We start from the raw sequence: 14,959 nt of genomic DNA on the forward strand, positions 1-14,959 counted from the left end.
TACCTCGCACATCTTCGTTGTGTCCGTCGATTCCCAGTTGTCACGTTTCACTTGCGCTGCCAATTTCTTCCTTAGTTCAACGTTGTGGGGGAAACGAAATACTCGCTGCCCTTCTGCGCTCGATCCAGTGCACAGAAGGAATCAACAGCCTGTCATGGTTCGTTCACAAGCACGAATATCACAAGCGACTCCACAAAACACGAGCTCTCGCACCACAATGCCACAAAGAAAGCACATGGAGCGCGGGTCCGTTCAGCTCGACAGCCGGCGCGAAAGAACCAACATGGCGCCAAAAAGCCAGAGCGGCGGCACCGTGCGGTTCAAAGTCTGTACCCACCCTGCAAAGCGGCGCTGGCATCGAGGCACCCTAGGTTTCAAGGAACATGTGCGGTCCTAGCGGTTGCCGGACATCGTAAGTTAATTTTTTTATTTCTCTTTTTATGAATTTTAAATCAGGCGAAGTGCGGAAAGGTGGTTGTCTTCGTGCGTCCGTCGAGCTTGCCTCCCCTAACCCTTGCCACTCGCTCAGCGGTATCAGAAGTCCGATCGCGCTCGGTCACCTGCTTCGGTTGTCGTGTCAAATATGAAGATGGGAGAGATAATACAGATACGTTTGATCAGGCGTGCAAGGAACGGAAGACGCAGGAAACCGGGCCAACGAAGCATTAGACGAAGATGGTTAAATCAGGACATCACATGTCTTGTGCAGCTGTGTGGTGTTCTAACAGCGGGATTTTCAGTTCTGAGAAGTTTTTCATGTTTCCTGATGACAACAGGTAAGCACAAGTATTTCGCTCTGTTTTCGGATCAGGTATTCATTTTTCGTGAGTAAGCCAGTTCTGTGCAAGCCTGAGTGGACTGACATAAGAGCAGTGTCGCTCTACTCATTCGTCATGACGGCAGCCCATCTGCTGCCGGTGAAATACTTCTAATGAAGGACTTGAGTGCGTGTTTTTGGGCTATACATTTCCTTCGTTCTTTGTCGACATGCTCATCCAAGGTTAAAGTAAAAAAAGAAAGACACATCTGCGGCAATTATTCATTTTCGCATTGGTTTGGATCTTCTGGATTATGTTCGCGTATTATGCACAAATTTCAGCTTTCATTGAAAATTGCTTCTGCACATTGACACTTTCGCACTGCGTGGAGGTCAGTCTTTTTCCAATACGAAATGTGTGAATAAAAAGAAGAGCGGTCGACTTTTACTTGTGTTGAGTTTTGGCTGACAGAGAAATCGGCCAGCTTTAGTTGATCGACTTCACAACACTCGAACAAAACTAATGAATGATGGTGCTAGGAAGTTATTTTCTTTATGCTAGCCCCCACTGGGTATTTGCGGACTAGTTGAACTGCAGCCGTAAACTTAACCACAAGTTATGAATTTCAAAGCGACTACTTCCACGAAATGCCCAAATGTTACATTTTAACAAGGAATATTGGTTACTATATAAATATTTCCCATTATAATTGCTTGACGCTGGGGATATACAAACGATGCCCAAGTGCTTAAAAAAAGCAATAGAAGCTTGTACTACACACCTACCACTGCTCAATCTGCGTCGTGCCAGACACTCTGGCTCAATCACTACTCGAGTGCCCATGGCGCCCCGAAGGCGCCGTTAGCAAGCCTACAACGACCGAAGGCGTGAACCTCCTCGCCGAGACTTGGGAGGCCAAGATCTCCCCCCTGGCCCCGGACGACCAACGACGTCTTGTCGCCAGAGCCCGGGATGCTATCGCGGCCAGAGAATTCCTGGAATGAGGGACCTTCCAGAGTGATCCAAAGCTCAAACGCTCGGGCACACTGTGTCGTAAATTAAAGTTTATTTCATTATCATCATCAAGCTTGCAAGGTAAACGCGGCAGAAAGAAAGCGCTTACTGCTTTCTTCGTGGTTGTGATCGAGGTTCTGCTCAATTTCAATGTCGCCACGCGGCCGGCGGACCTGCAAGAGAACATAGCCCACTTGCATACGAAGTGGGAGAGGAGGGCTCCTCGCGACTGCGCGTCCTCTCCCTCTACCTTCTGACCTCATCAGTGACGTCATGGAGGAATTGTTTCATTTGTGAATAATTTCAAGTTGGATATCCGGCAACCGCCAGTGGTGGAAGCGGCGCGGCTGCCATGTGTCGGCTAAAGTACCGCCATCCTTTGATCAACGCCGCTTCGCTGTCTCCTGTATCTCCGATTGGACGATGATAGCGCGCGCTTTGACTTCTTTATATTTTTTTCCGCCTCGGAGCCATGTTGAACGTCACTCTACGCAGCCGCAGTCTCCGGTGGCAAAAAAGCAAGCGCTTTAGGAGAGGAGACGGCGGAGGAAAGAGTAGACGACGGTACTTTTACTATATCGGGACTTTAGTGTCGGCATGGGACCGAGTGTCCCGAGTGTCCCAAACCCTCTCCAGGATGCGCGAACTCCCTCGCGCATCCTGGAGATGGTTTCAGTGGGTTCGAGTATTGAAGTGAACATACATAACCGGATAAGGAGGGCCGTGTCGACGTCTGTGCTTGGCACGCTTCGCCTTGCTTAGCTTGCGGTGGCTAGTGCAAAATCTCGGCGGCGTACTACGGATTGAAAAATATATCGCTAGAACGGATTATCGGCGAAGAAAAGTTGGCACAGCGATGTTGTTTAAGTGCCAAAGGGCCCAACAACGTTTTGCTGCCACCCAGAAATGTTCATTATACGTAGAGAAATTCCGAGGTATATGACCCAGGCCCGGGCCTCCCAATCGCCGGAATTAAAATAAAGTTATGTAATGTATTCATGGTAGCAAAGCTCCCGTAAAGTCCATATGTCCTGCAATGGCGGCTTGTGAAGACGCGGCAACGCCGCCTACATTTCCCGGGACCAACTTCTAGGTGGATATAAATCAACGCTTGTCGTTCGGGGCTTGTTGAGCCAAGTCGTCTACTGCGCTAGCTCGCATCAGATCGCATTCACAGTGCACACAACTGTACTTTATAGCCCTCATTCTATAACGTGGGCTTTACAACGGTGAGCCTTGATAGTTTTGTATGAATTCAGAGGAATGGGTTCACCCAGATGTCTAACTAAGGGCAACATGCATGTGTCCTTAGTACCAACATATATCTGATATTTCGGTGTTCAGATAAAATCAACAACAAATTGAAATAATTCACAAATGCGACGCTTTAATTTTCACTAACACAGCAGTTTTTCTCTGGTACTGAAGACATAGCTAAAACATACCATTTACTCATCTCATAAGGTTAATCTATAAGGTTAATCTATACAGCGTGTCCGAACTACCATGCACCAAGATTTAAAAGTATGCGAATGCCACATAGCTGGACAGAACCAAGGTAATGCTGTTTGCCGTCGGTTGGGGGCACTCGGATTATTTTTTTGCATTCCGCCTAATTCCATAATTAGACTTAATTATTAAATAAACTTTGCGAATATTATAATTATATGAAAAGTGTCAATGAGAAAATTGTAGAGCAACACGAAAAACTCCCGATACAGCTTTCTGTTGCTTAATTTCTGCTACGTAAAAGTGTTTTCCCGAGCATGAAATAAGTTCGCGAATAAATGCAAGGCGCCTCGAGCGATCAGACGCACGGCAATTTTGCGCGCATTGGCGGGCTTGTTTCACGCTCGGACAAACACTTTTGTGTAGCGCGCATTCAGCAACAGAAATTTAGAGAAGAGTAAAATTGGGTTGGAGTGCATACGGCAGGCATTTCCAAATCCTAAGTAGGAGCTGGCGGGCGTTATTATAGTAAAACTGGTTTCAAATTTCGTGAAGGCCTCCGCCGCGGGTAATTTCGTGTTCGTCTATTGCCTATTGCGCACCCAGAGTTGTGTCGCAGGCCGCCGTGATGTGCAGATACCGCCCCCACGCGGGCTTTACTTCACGATACAGTCAGCTTGCGCTGTCTGCGCAAAATACGTTTGCCGTTTTATTGGCTTTATGCCCATACGCGAGTTTACGCCGTTAAATCCAGTAAGCGCACACGCGAACTTTGTAGGCGTACGCCAGCAGCTGTCTGCCTGAATCCATCTTCAAGCACTCGACCTTATTACGCCCGATTGTCAATGTGGTCTACTGGTACGAAGGCTTTAAAAAACCAATCATACCAAATTTCAAAGATGCTTGTTTCCATCTATTTCTCGTAATACGTAAGTAGCTCTGATCGAGTGTCAATGGCGAACGTTGCCTTGGACATATTTAATATGGCTTGAAAGTCTGCAAAAGCGGCCGAGCAGGAGAACTACTGTACCACGTGACAGCGTCATTATTACGATGATGCGAAACTTTTGTGGCATTTTTCCCACTCAGCGAATGTTGTGGATGTAATTGGTGAGGATACTTCAGCTGAGCACGAGGATACAATCATTCCTTCCTTGTTTGTCGCTTTGGTCATCTGACACATCACAAGACACACGAACAATCCAGCGTCCGACTTCTACAAACTACCAAACCCAGCGAGTTTCCAAGTTTCGACGAGATATGGCGTTTGATCGGACGCCGTACGAACAACCAACTCGCGTAGATTGCGTAAGGTCTGAAACAGAGCAGGCGCCGCTGTACGGCCGGCCATTCGCCGGTCTCTCACCCATAGCCGTGTCATTCGCGTCGATCGCCGCCTATGGAGGCACAGCGATTGGCTAGCTCGTTTTTCTAACTTGAAATAGGAGCTATAATAGAATAAAGATATACACACAGCGCCTGTTCTATACAAAGCAGCGCTCACTACTAATACACTGCCGTGATTGGGAGCCGCATTGCGATGGCATTTCGTCTCTCAGGCGCATACCACACACTGACCGTCCCAACGAGGGTGCTCACTTGGCTTACCATTTGCTCTTTGCACCCCTGGCGTCGAGAAATGTTGAGTTAAACGAGCCAGGACATAATCGTACAAACGTTAATAACGTGGGGAAAAATAAGCACTCTACATCACGACCTGCGGCGCGATTACAAGCACGGTCGGCACGTCGGCAGTGGCAGCCAGTGTGTAGGCCTGCATTATATCCACTTCGGCCATCCGGGCCGTGCGTCAGTGGATGGTGCGCCGTTGAAAACTGTTTGGCGCTCGCGATGACTTGCTTTTAATGACAATGTTCATCTAAAAGGAGAAGGCGCAGTACGAAGGCGTTTGTTTTATACTTCCTGACGGGGATCCGAAGTCTTTTATCGTACATACGCGCAGAGACGCCGGATCTGGGGAGCGCCGTTGTGCCTCTCGCACGCTCTTCTCACGTGTACAAAATCGTCGTATGTAGCAAGTCAGACGGTTATGCGTCGTAGGAGGGGTCTCACGTGAAGTGGCACTGGATGCAGCAATAGTCTGAGCTCACCGACCTGACGGACCATCGATGCGGGGTGCAGCGATGTCCAATGATTCAAAGAGATGGCACTGTTGCAGCCATATCAATCCATTTCTGTTTTCCTGTACGTGACCTTGAAAACAGTGGGTCAAATTCGCTTGCAACCGCAGGTCGTTATAGATGGACGGGAGAGAAAAGCAGCGGAATTTCCACGTTTCATTTAGTTATTATTGTTGTTTTTCTACGCTCGCTTCTTTTTTTTTTTTGGCGACCAATGCACTTGTTTTCATTTCATGGCCGCTTGAAGCGCTTTTAGTTTTCAACCCGCTGCCCTGCAGAGCCTGAATAACCAATGGCTGGCTACATCCACTATGGCAGCGATTAGCATTTCGGAATCATGGTCGGACTCACAAACAGTGATGAAGATTGTGATTCTTACGCCACCGACAAAGTGTAACACGTCCGCAACTAGCAGATGAATTATGCGAGGGGCAATTCAGAATGCGCGCCTCTCAAACTCGACAATGTTTAGCCCACGTGATCACGTATCCCGTCAGTGGCAACCTCCGTTTCGTATGGTTTTGGGCGTGCGTTAGAAAGTGCCGCAATAATTCCTTATAATTTACGATGTTATCAGTAATTATTTGTCGTATTGGATCATTCACGATTATTTCATTCCGTATTTAGTCAGATACAGACCAACTTACTGAAGCGCAAAAGTCAAAAACAAGAACTTTTGCGGCCAATGGTCATTTCAGGGCATTCCTCTCGCAACGGCTTGCCTACTGGCGGAGTCGACAAGCGCCGTTTCGTCGTAGTTGGTAACGAAAAGTTGCGGTTTGTTGCCAAGTGCGAGATACATTGAATGATGATAATGCTATTTTCACAGGCAACTAGTGCCCTTTAGTAGCGAGTTACATCACGCGGGTATGAGCGTGATGCTTAGTGAAGCTTTCTGAAAATTTTCTATTCCAAAGTGGAGGTGCGAACCTTACACGGGTAAATACAAATTTTTTCCCACAAATGTACCGATAAGTCGAGCCTATGACAGCACTAGTATCCAGTTACGTATCCCAATAGCACATAGGCGCTAAATAATACAGCTAGCTGACGAACGCCAGCCAGAATCTCACGGCTTCTAGAGTTTACGAAGCAGTAATATTGATAGAAGGCAATGTGAAATATATTTAGGTCCTTAAGCCAAGCTATAGTTCTCTCGTTTTCCTTTTTCAGCCTGCACATCCCATTCCGCATATCACAAGGTGAGACACTGGGGACAGTCACCTTCACAATAGGCATGGGTGAGTTCCCTTCCTTAATTAATTTCAGCCTACCAGCACAGCGTAACGACAGCGTCAATGCTTCATTCAAGGATGTTGAATACATATCGACCACCTAAAGTGGGCCAGTTCGTCTCATGTAGCAGCCCTCTTTCTTTCTTTTTTTTTTTTTTGAGTGCAGAACAGACCTCTTAGCACGCGCTTTGACCTCATTGTCAAATGCACTTTGTCGTAATGCTGTAAAGGCTAAACGTTAAACCTTCAGGATGGCAGTGCGTCCTATATATGCAAAGAACTGAGTGAACCATATGGACAACACTGCGTAGCTCACTTGTACAGCTCCAAGCGTTGTGAAAGAGAGGGCCTGTGTGCATGAGCTGCTGGTTATATATGAGGGCAGTGTGATGTGGAAAGAAGCAATCTTCCATATAAGAAGATTGCTCGCAAAGTTAAGATTTTATACCACATAGCCATTTTATATAAATATAGATTTACTAGTATAGGAATTGCAAATGTCAATTATTGTTATTTCAGAGTGATTCGTGTTATCAGCTAGCTCTCCTGGCCCTTTCGAAGTCATGTATGCTGCTCACCGTCGATGGAATCCGAAAGGGTTCCCATAGCTTGCGCGGCTGCAGGATGCATGCGATGTGTATTGCGCCTGAACAACTCTAAAAAGCTGTTGGTCAGAATTTTTCGTAAGCAGACCTGAGTTGACTACTACACTTCACCAATTTATTGTTGGAACTTATTCGCTGACATTAAAATTTCCAGGTAATAATTGAGCGTTCTTTAATTTTGTAACTGGAGATAGCAGCTAGTCGGGCAAGTGATGCCCGCCCTGCTCTGTTATCTACTAGAAAAAGGTGAACTGCGCAAAATGACTCAGGATGGTATTATAATCTCTTTGCAATAAAGACAAAAAAAAGGTAAATTGTTCGCGATCAGTTCTTTCATCTAAATATCACACTTGCAATTAAACTGTGAGAAACAATAGAGATAAATTTCGTACACGACAGTGATTTAGGAGATTCTTACGCAAGAGAAAATGAATTCATAATTTGTTAAGCACAGCCATTGAAACCGCTGTTATCAAAGTGTGGAGTTAATCACCTACCTCATGCGAGAACAGGGATCATTGAAGCACTTTCTGAGGTGTGTGCTTGTAGCATAACCTTTGGATGTCTAAATTTGGGTAACAAGTAGTGTCTCTGCCTGTGTGACACGAGAACCTAACGCGTAGAAAGTGGCATTTGACGTCCTCGGCATTTTTGCCGAAGCGAAGACAAGGAACACGAAACGAGATGTACTGGCAAGCTGATCTTACAGAGAAGCTGTATACCTCACGTTGGTCGGAAAATTCCGTGACGTAAATACAAAACTCCAGGTTAACAATTGAAGGCAAACGGCATATCTTTGTTTGTAGTCATGCATACAGCATATATACAGGGTGTCCAAACTATCACGCAGCACGATTTAAAAAAAAAGAGGAACGGCGTTACGCGAAGCATACCTAGTGCGTGTTGTTTCCAGTAAAGTGTAGTAGCCGCCAGTATTTTTTTCGTTACTGAGATTTATTAAATAATAGTAATTAATTATCTAACTCAAGAAGTACTGTCTTAATTGTCAAAGTGTCAGTGAGAAAGTTGTAGTGCAACATGAAAAACCGCTTTCTGTTGCTCAATACGTGCTACATAAAAGTGTTTTTCCGAGCATGAAAGAAGCCCGCGAATACACGCAAAGTGTCTCGAGCGGCCAGTCGTGCGGCAATTCTGCGTGCATTCGCGGGCTTCTTTCACACTCGGAAAAAACACATTTATGTAGCACGTATTGAGCAACAGAAAGCTGTATCGGGCGTTTTTTCATGTTGCACTACAACTTTCTCATTGACACTTTGATAATTAAGACAGTACTTCTCGAGTTCAATAATTAATTACAAATAATTATTGAAATCTCAGTAACGAAAAAATTACTGGCGGCTACTCCACTGTACTAGAAACAATACGCACTAGGTTGGATTCGCGTAACGCCGTTCCTCTTTTTTTAAATTGTGCTACGTGATAGCTGACACACCCTGTATATATACGTATTGTAGTGAAGAAGAAGAACAGGGAGCAAGCAGTAGTGGGGCACTCTCATAGATGTAGGGCGTGAGCGCAGATCACGAGCTCTTGACACCGAGACCGTTGCTCTCTTGCGACTGCAAGAGAGCAAGAGACCACTGCTCCGACAATGCCTGATGAAGGCACCCAGCAAGACGCGGCCCAAGCTCCGTCGGTCATCGTGTCAAGCGTGCTGCGCCAGCGCGATCACGCTTTCTTCAGCGGCACCGATGACCATGACGTAGAAGATTGGCTATCGTCGTTTGAAAGGGTGAGCGCGCACAACAAGTGGGACGACGCTACGAAACTACCCAACGCCCTGTTCTACCTAACAGACTTCGCAAACCTCTGGTTTCGTAACCATGATTCGGACTTCGCCACTTGGACCACTTTCAAGACGAGCTTCGGGGAAGTGTTCGGTCGCCCCGCAGTGCGCAAGCTTCGCGCTGAACAGCGTCTACGCGGACGTGCGCAGCAGCAGGGCGAGAACTTCACATGCTATATTGAAGATGTCATTGACTTGTGCAAGCGCGTGAATCCTTCTATGATTGAGCAAGACAGAATAAAGAAAGGCATAGACGACGACGCCTTTCAGATGTTGCTGGTCAAGGACCCACGCGCCGTGTCTGAACTCGTGACCTTGTGCCAGAGCTTCGACGAAGTACGTAAGCAGCGCGTCCTAGCTCGGCGGCAGACGTCAACAGGCGATTCCCTCACTTCGTTGACCATCGGTGGCGACCACACAGCGCCGCTGTCACAGATTAAGGAGCTTGTGCGTGAGGAAGTCGCTCGACAGCTTTCATTTTTTCCGACCGCGCAAGTGCGTACGCCTAGGCTGACTCCAACCATCCGACAGGTGATACAGGAGCAGTTCACCGAGGCTTTGCCGTCTTTCAGCCGACTGGTGCCACCGCACTGCTATCATTTGTGGTGCCGTCTGTTGCTCCTCCGCCTCCTGTTGCGGCGCCTCTGTTGTACGCGGATGCCATCATGAAGCCACGTCCTCAACCAGTACTGACCCCTCAACCACCAATTCCACCACCAGCGACGGCGCTTTTCGGGGCGCAGCCACAGTACACAAATCCTTGGCGTACTGCAGACAACCGCCCGCGATCTGCTACGCTTGCGGAATTCCGGGTCATGTTGCGCGCTTCTGTCGCCGACGCTTCGCGGCGACCACGAGTACGCCGAGATATCCTGACTACTCCTTCCGACCTCCATATCGCACGCAGCCACAACGAGAGCCTGAAACATACGCCCCTGATCACCAGCCCACTTCCGATGCCCAACCTTTTGCTGCTCGTCGGTCCCCCTCACCGCGCCGCCGTTCTCTTTCGCCTATGCGTCGCCGGTCCAATACTGGTGAGGCGGAAAACTGACTACCGCAGCTTCTTAGGCACGAGCTGCGCCGTCGTCAACCTGTCTAAGTCCTTGCTTGTCCCCGTCAATGTTATTGAAGTGTTTGTTGACGGTGTACGAACTCTTGCGCTTGTGGATACTGACGCAGCTTTTTCTGTAATGAGCCATACGTTTTGCCGTTCTATCCGTAAAGTGACGACGCCACCTTCAGCGTTTTCCCTCCGTACTGCGAGCGCACAATATATTCAACCCGTTGCAGCATGTACGGCCGGGGTGCTCATACAGGACGTGACCTACAGCGTTGAGTTCCTTGTGCTGGCCTCGTGTTCCCATGACCTGATCCTCGGGTGGGATTTTTTGTCCCGTAACCACGCTGTTATCGACTGCGCTCGTGCTCAGGTAGAGCTCGCTGTGTTTCCTGAGACGCCTTCCAGCCATGTGGCCGGTCCTGGGGATAGAAAGCTTGTTCTCACCGCCGATATTGACCTGCCACCTCTGAGTGCCGTCATTGTTCCCGCTTCCTGTGCCGCCCTTTCCGACGCCACCGTTCTGTTCACGCCATCCGACTTACTTCGTCGCCGCCACAATACGTCACTGCCGTTTGGCATCCTCGCGCTTCATCAGGGCAATTCCGGACTACTTGTTTGCAACCCCAACTCAGGCCCTCTGACTTTGTACCGAAATGAAACGCTTGGCCACGTTCAGCCTGTAGACGCTGCTGTTATCGCACCCCTTGACCCCTCTGTGCCTGAGACTCAGCATCCGCTGAACGCCCTGACCCCTCACCTTGCGTCCGACACCGTGCTCTCGGATTCTTTTCACCGTTCCATCGACAGCATCCCTCGATCCGGCTGCACGCACGCAGCTTCTTGCCCTTCTACACGAGTTCCGCACTTCGTTTGACTTACCGCAAGCGTCACTAGGCCGAACTAATGCGCTTATTCACACGATTGACACTGGGTCTCACGCTCCTTTGCGACAGCGCCCCTGCCGTGTGTCACCTGCGGAACGGCGTGTCATTACGGAGCAGGTTGACGACATGCTTCAGCACGGAGTCATTATGCCTTCTTGCAGCCCCTGGTCCTCTCCTGGTCAAAAAGAAAGATGGCTCTATTAGATTCTGTATGGACTACCGACGCCTCAACAAGATTACTTGCAAAGACGTCTATCCTCTTCCTCGAATAGACGACGCCCTCGATAGCCTTCAAGGTGCCGAATTTTTTTCTTCCCTCGACTTGCGATCGGGATATTTGCAGGACCCTAAGGCGGAGTCTGATCCTCCCAAGACGGCGTTCGTCACACCGGATGGCCTGTATGAATTTACTGTGATGCCTTTCGGACTTTGTAATGCGCCCGCAACATTCGAACGGATGATGGACGGCATTTTACGTGGTCTGAAATGGAAGATATGTCTATGCTATCTGGATGACGTAGTCGTGTTCTCTCCCGATTTCGCTACACATCTATCTCGTTTACGCACAATTATACGCTGCCTTACAAACGCACGCCTTCAACTCAACCTGAAGAAATGTCACTTAGGGGCTCGCCGGCTCACCATCCTCGGCCACGTCTTCTCCAAAGACGGCATTCTCCCTGACCCGGACAAACTACGCGCTGTTGCCGAGTTTCAGAAGCCTTCTACCCTCGAAGAACTTCGAAGCTTTGTCGGCTTGGCCTCCTATTTTCGTCGCTTCGTCCGAAATTTCGCCTCTATCATCGCACCGTTTACGAAGCTCCTCGCCGGCCCCAGCGACCTTTCCCACTGGACACCGGCCTGCGACGACGCATTTGCGACACTGCGCCGCCTACTTACTTCGCCCCAGTGCTACGCCTATTATGACCCTGCTGCGCCAACCGAAATACATACTGACGCCAATTTCAAAATTTATTTATGGTTGCCTGCGGCAGATAGCCCAATTCTAGTTAATGAGCTGGTCTACTCGAAGAGGTGGACATTACTTGCACAAAAATTGAAATGCCTAATCGACTAATCAACAAATATCACTAATTAGGTTTTAACTAATTACCTGATGGTTTATATTGCAATTTACCACTGCTAGCCGGCGGAGTTCGCAAGGCGGATCCACTTGCAATTAATTCTGGGGATGTCACCAGTTTCGAAATAATAATTACCCAAGTTTGGGGAGAAATGCATTGACGTTCCAGTTAGGTTTTTAAGAAAACGTGGGTTTATGCATTGAAGAACAAAATTAACTGGAACGGCGATGCATTTCTCGGCAAAGTTCGGGAATTATCTCGAACTGGTGTCATCCCGAGAATTAATTCCAAGTGGATCCGCCTTGCGAACTTCACGGCTACAGTGTTAATTGCAATATGGACCATCAGGCAATTAGTTAAAAACCTAATTAGTGAATTTTTGTTGATTAGTCGATTATGCATTTCAATTTTTGTGCAAGTAATGTCCGCCTATCCGAGTAGACCAGCTCATTAACTAGAATTGGGCTATCTGCCAAAGGCAACCTTTAAGAATTTTCGAAAGTGTTCGCTGAAACATCCTGTATATATATATATATATACTTAGTGACGTCACCACGCTTTTCTATATAAAAGGGAGACCGGTCTAGCAACTCATTCAGTTCATTCTAAGATTGCCATGGGTAGACCACGGGAATTAGACACCATAAGAACAGCGTGGATACAATGCTCGACCATGTCTGGTGTTTGTACAGCTTCGCTGGACATTCACGTTCGCAGGCCGGGATGGCGGCCAATTTTTTTTATGGAAACACACCAAGGGCTTTACACGAGAAGGAAAACTTGCATATCGGAGTTCAAAATGTACTACTAAAAACAAATTACCAAACATGAACTGAAACGGATTTTCGTGGCATAGATGGAACAGTATGCAGTGCGCCAGAACCGAGCCTACAAACTCATCTTGATCATAAGAGCAAAATACAATCACCGACACATATTTCTTGAGAACGGCTCACATGAATACGTTGTCTGAGCCACAGGCTCATGCCTCAAACTTTGCTTGTGATTTTGTATGTGGTTAGAAATATCGCTTTTTTGAAACTATTTGGTCGTATAGTGAAGAACTTTTCCAACTAGATGAGAGAGCCTTCTTTAGAGGTTGTAAAAAATCCTGCTACAATGAACAGCACTGTTTTTTTTTTCTTTCTGAAAACATTTATCCATGCGAAAATGACTCGACAGGTGGGTGGTGTCCAACGGGTACTCCCGTTTTCCAAAGCTATTTCGAGCAAAGTTTGTCATCACCCAAGAAGTACCACTTATGTAGCGTCTCAGACTATGCGTGTAGCCTCTCTTATGTAGTGTCTGAGACTATGCAACTATGTCATCTTTTGTGATAAGCTTGTGTTATAATCTACGTCGACTTCTCTGATGAGGTTGTAGATCAGCTTTTCTAAACACGCCGATTTGCTAACGTTGTCTGCCCATTGTGTTCCCAACTTAAACATGTTCACTAAAATGAATTCTTTCTTTCATGGATCTAATTCTAAGTCGAATTAGACAGAAATAGTCAGTCTTGTCGTCTCGATATCTATCCCTTAATGCAAAATTTGGGTGATTTTGAACGCCTGTATTGTGCTGAATCTTAATTTACCTGGGTGGCTGATAAACCACCTGGCCATTAAATTCAGTTATGGGCTAACGATTAACAGGCGAACAAGGCCTAAGTGCAATTTTCCGTTTCTTGATTGTCACTGGAACTGTCCCTCTGGGGGAAGTTGCAACAGCTTGTATAAATTTGGCGTTTATAATCTTCAATATTCAAGCCTATTTAGTTATCAGCTATCAGCTTTCGTCGTCTTAGCGTTTACATCCTTGCCCGCCTTTGCGCTGACCACTTAATCACTTATCCTAGGAGAGTTGAATCGAATATACAACGTATAAAACTTGCAGTGTGTAAAGGAAGCGTGGATGCTTGGGCAAGTTTGTGCAAGTTCGTTCAACTTAACTGCACTGCTAAAAAAAGAAGCATGGGCACTAGGAATGTGTTTGTTGTGACCTAGTGCAGCACTGTTTCCTTTAAAGACAAAAAATGATTTTATGGCGTAATCTTTTCTTCTGTCTTGAATACGCGGGCCATGTTGGGATTCCTTGAAAAAAGTTTTGAACAGGAAAACTAGAAAGATGTTAAAGCATTGATGTTTCTTGTGTTTCGGTCATTATGCCCACACTACAAAGATGTCGAGTGCAGAATCATACGTAGTCTAGACTTGTCTGCAGGGCCGTGGAGGTTTTTCAGTGTTACAGAGTATCTTTTGTTTTAAATACAAGCGCAGATAGAAGATAGTATTCTTTAAAGTCGATTTACATACCTGGGTGTGAATAGATAATAGATCATTAATTAGAGGGAAAATAAACCACAGGTCACAATTTATAATACTCGTATGTGTATTTAGGAAAGTTTAAAGATTGTAATTTCCAAATCTGAAGTATTCAGCCTCTTTTACTTTTACCCAAGAAATATGAGGTAGAGGAACACGTAGTCCTCAGTGTGTCTTGACAGTTACGTTCCGCATTGGGATGATTCATATGAAGTTCTCTGTGCTGTATACATACGTAACAACAGCTGTCAATAGGGTTTGTGGCTTTGCTCTTTTGGTTCTGCGTAGGGGATGTATTTCTATATAAATAATATAAATAACCTCTACACATCTGTAACAATTGTATCCTAACATCGTACCTTATTGTATTGAAGCATGCGGCGCTGTCGTTACAAATGAAAAGCGTCAAGATGTTTAGGTATGCAATGATTCCGTTCCATCCATATGGTAAAAGGAATCGTATCAGATGAATTTAAAGAAGTTCTTGTTCGTAAGAGCGTTTGCCATTGGCTGGTGGCCTTCCCTAATTATATGTTTACTATGAGAATAGGCAATCATTTGCTCTTAGAAAATATTCCCACCAAACCCTTTTGCAAA

General features: G+C 46.6%; 1 protein-coding gene across 1 annotated transcript in view; it reads left to right on the forward strand.

Annotated features, from left to right (window-relative positions):
• Positions 1–14,959, forward strand: part of LOC125947337 (uncharacterized) — a 58,973-nt gene that overhangs the window by 18,164 nt on the left and 25,850 nt on the right. Inside the window, exon 3 of the mRNA XM_049671817.1 lies at positions 6,536–6,603. Within this exon, the coding sequence (XP_049527774.1) occupies positions 6,536–6,603 (68 nt within the window). The remainder of the gene's footprint in view (positions 1–6,535; positions 6,604–14,959) is intronic.

Source organism: Dermacentor silvarum, chromosome 8 (genome assembly GCF_013339745.2).
Source record: "Dermacentor silvarum isolate Dsil-2018 chromosome 8, BIME_Dsil_1.4, whole genome shotgun sequence".
NCBI classification, from domain to species: domain Eukaryota; kingdom Metazoa; phylum Arthropoda; class Arachnida; order Ixodida; family Ixodidae; genus Dermacentor; species Dermacentor silvarum.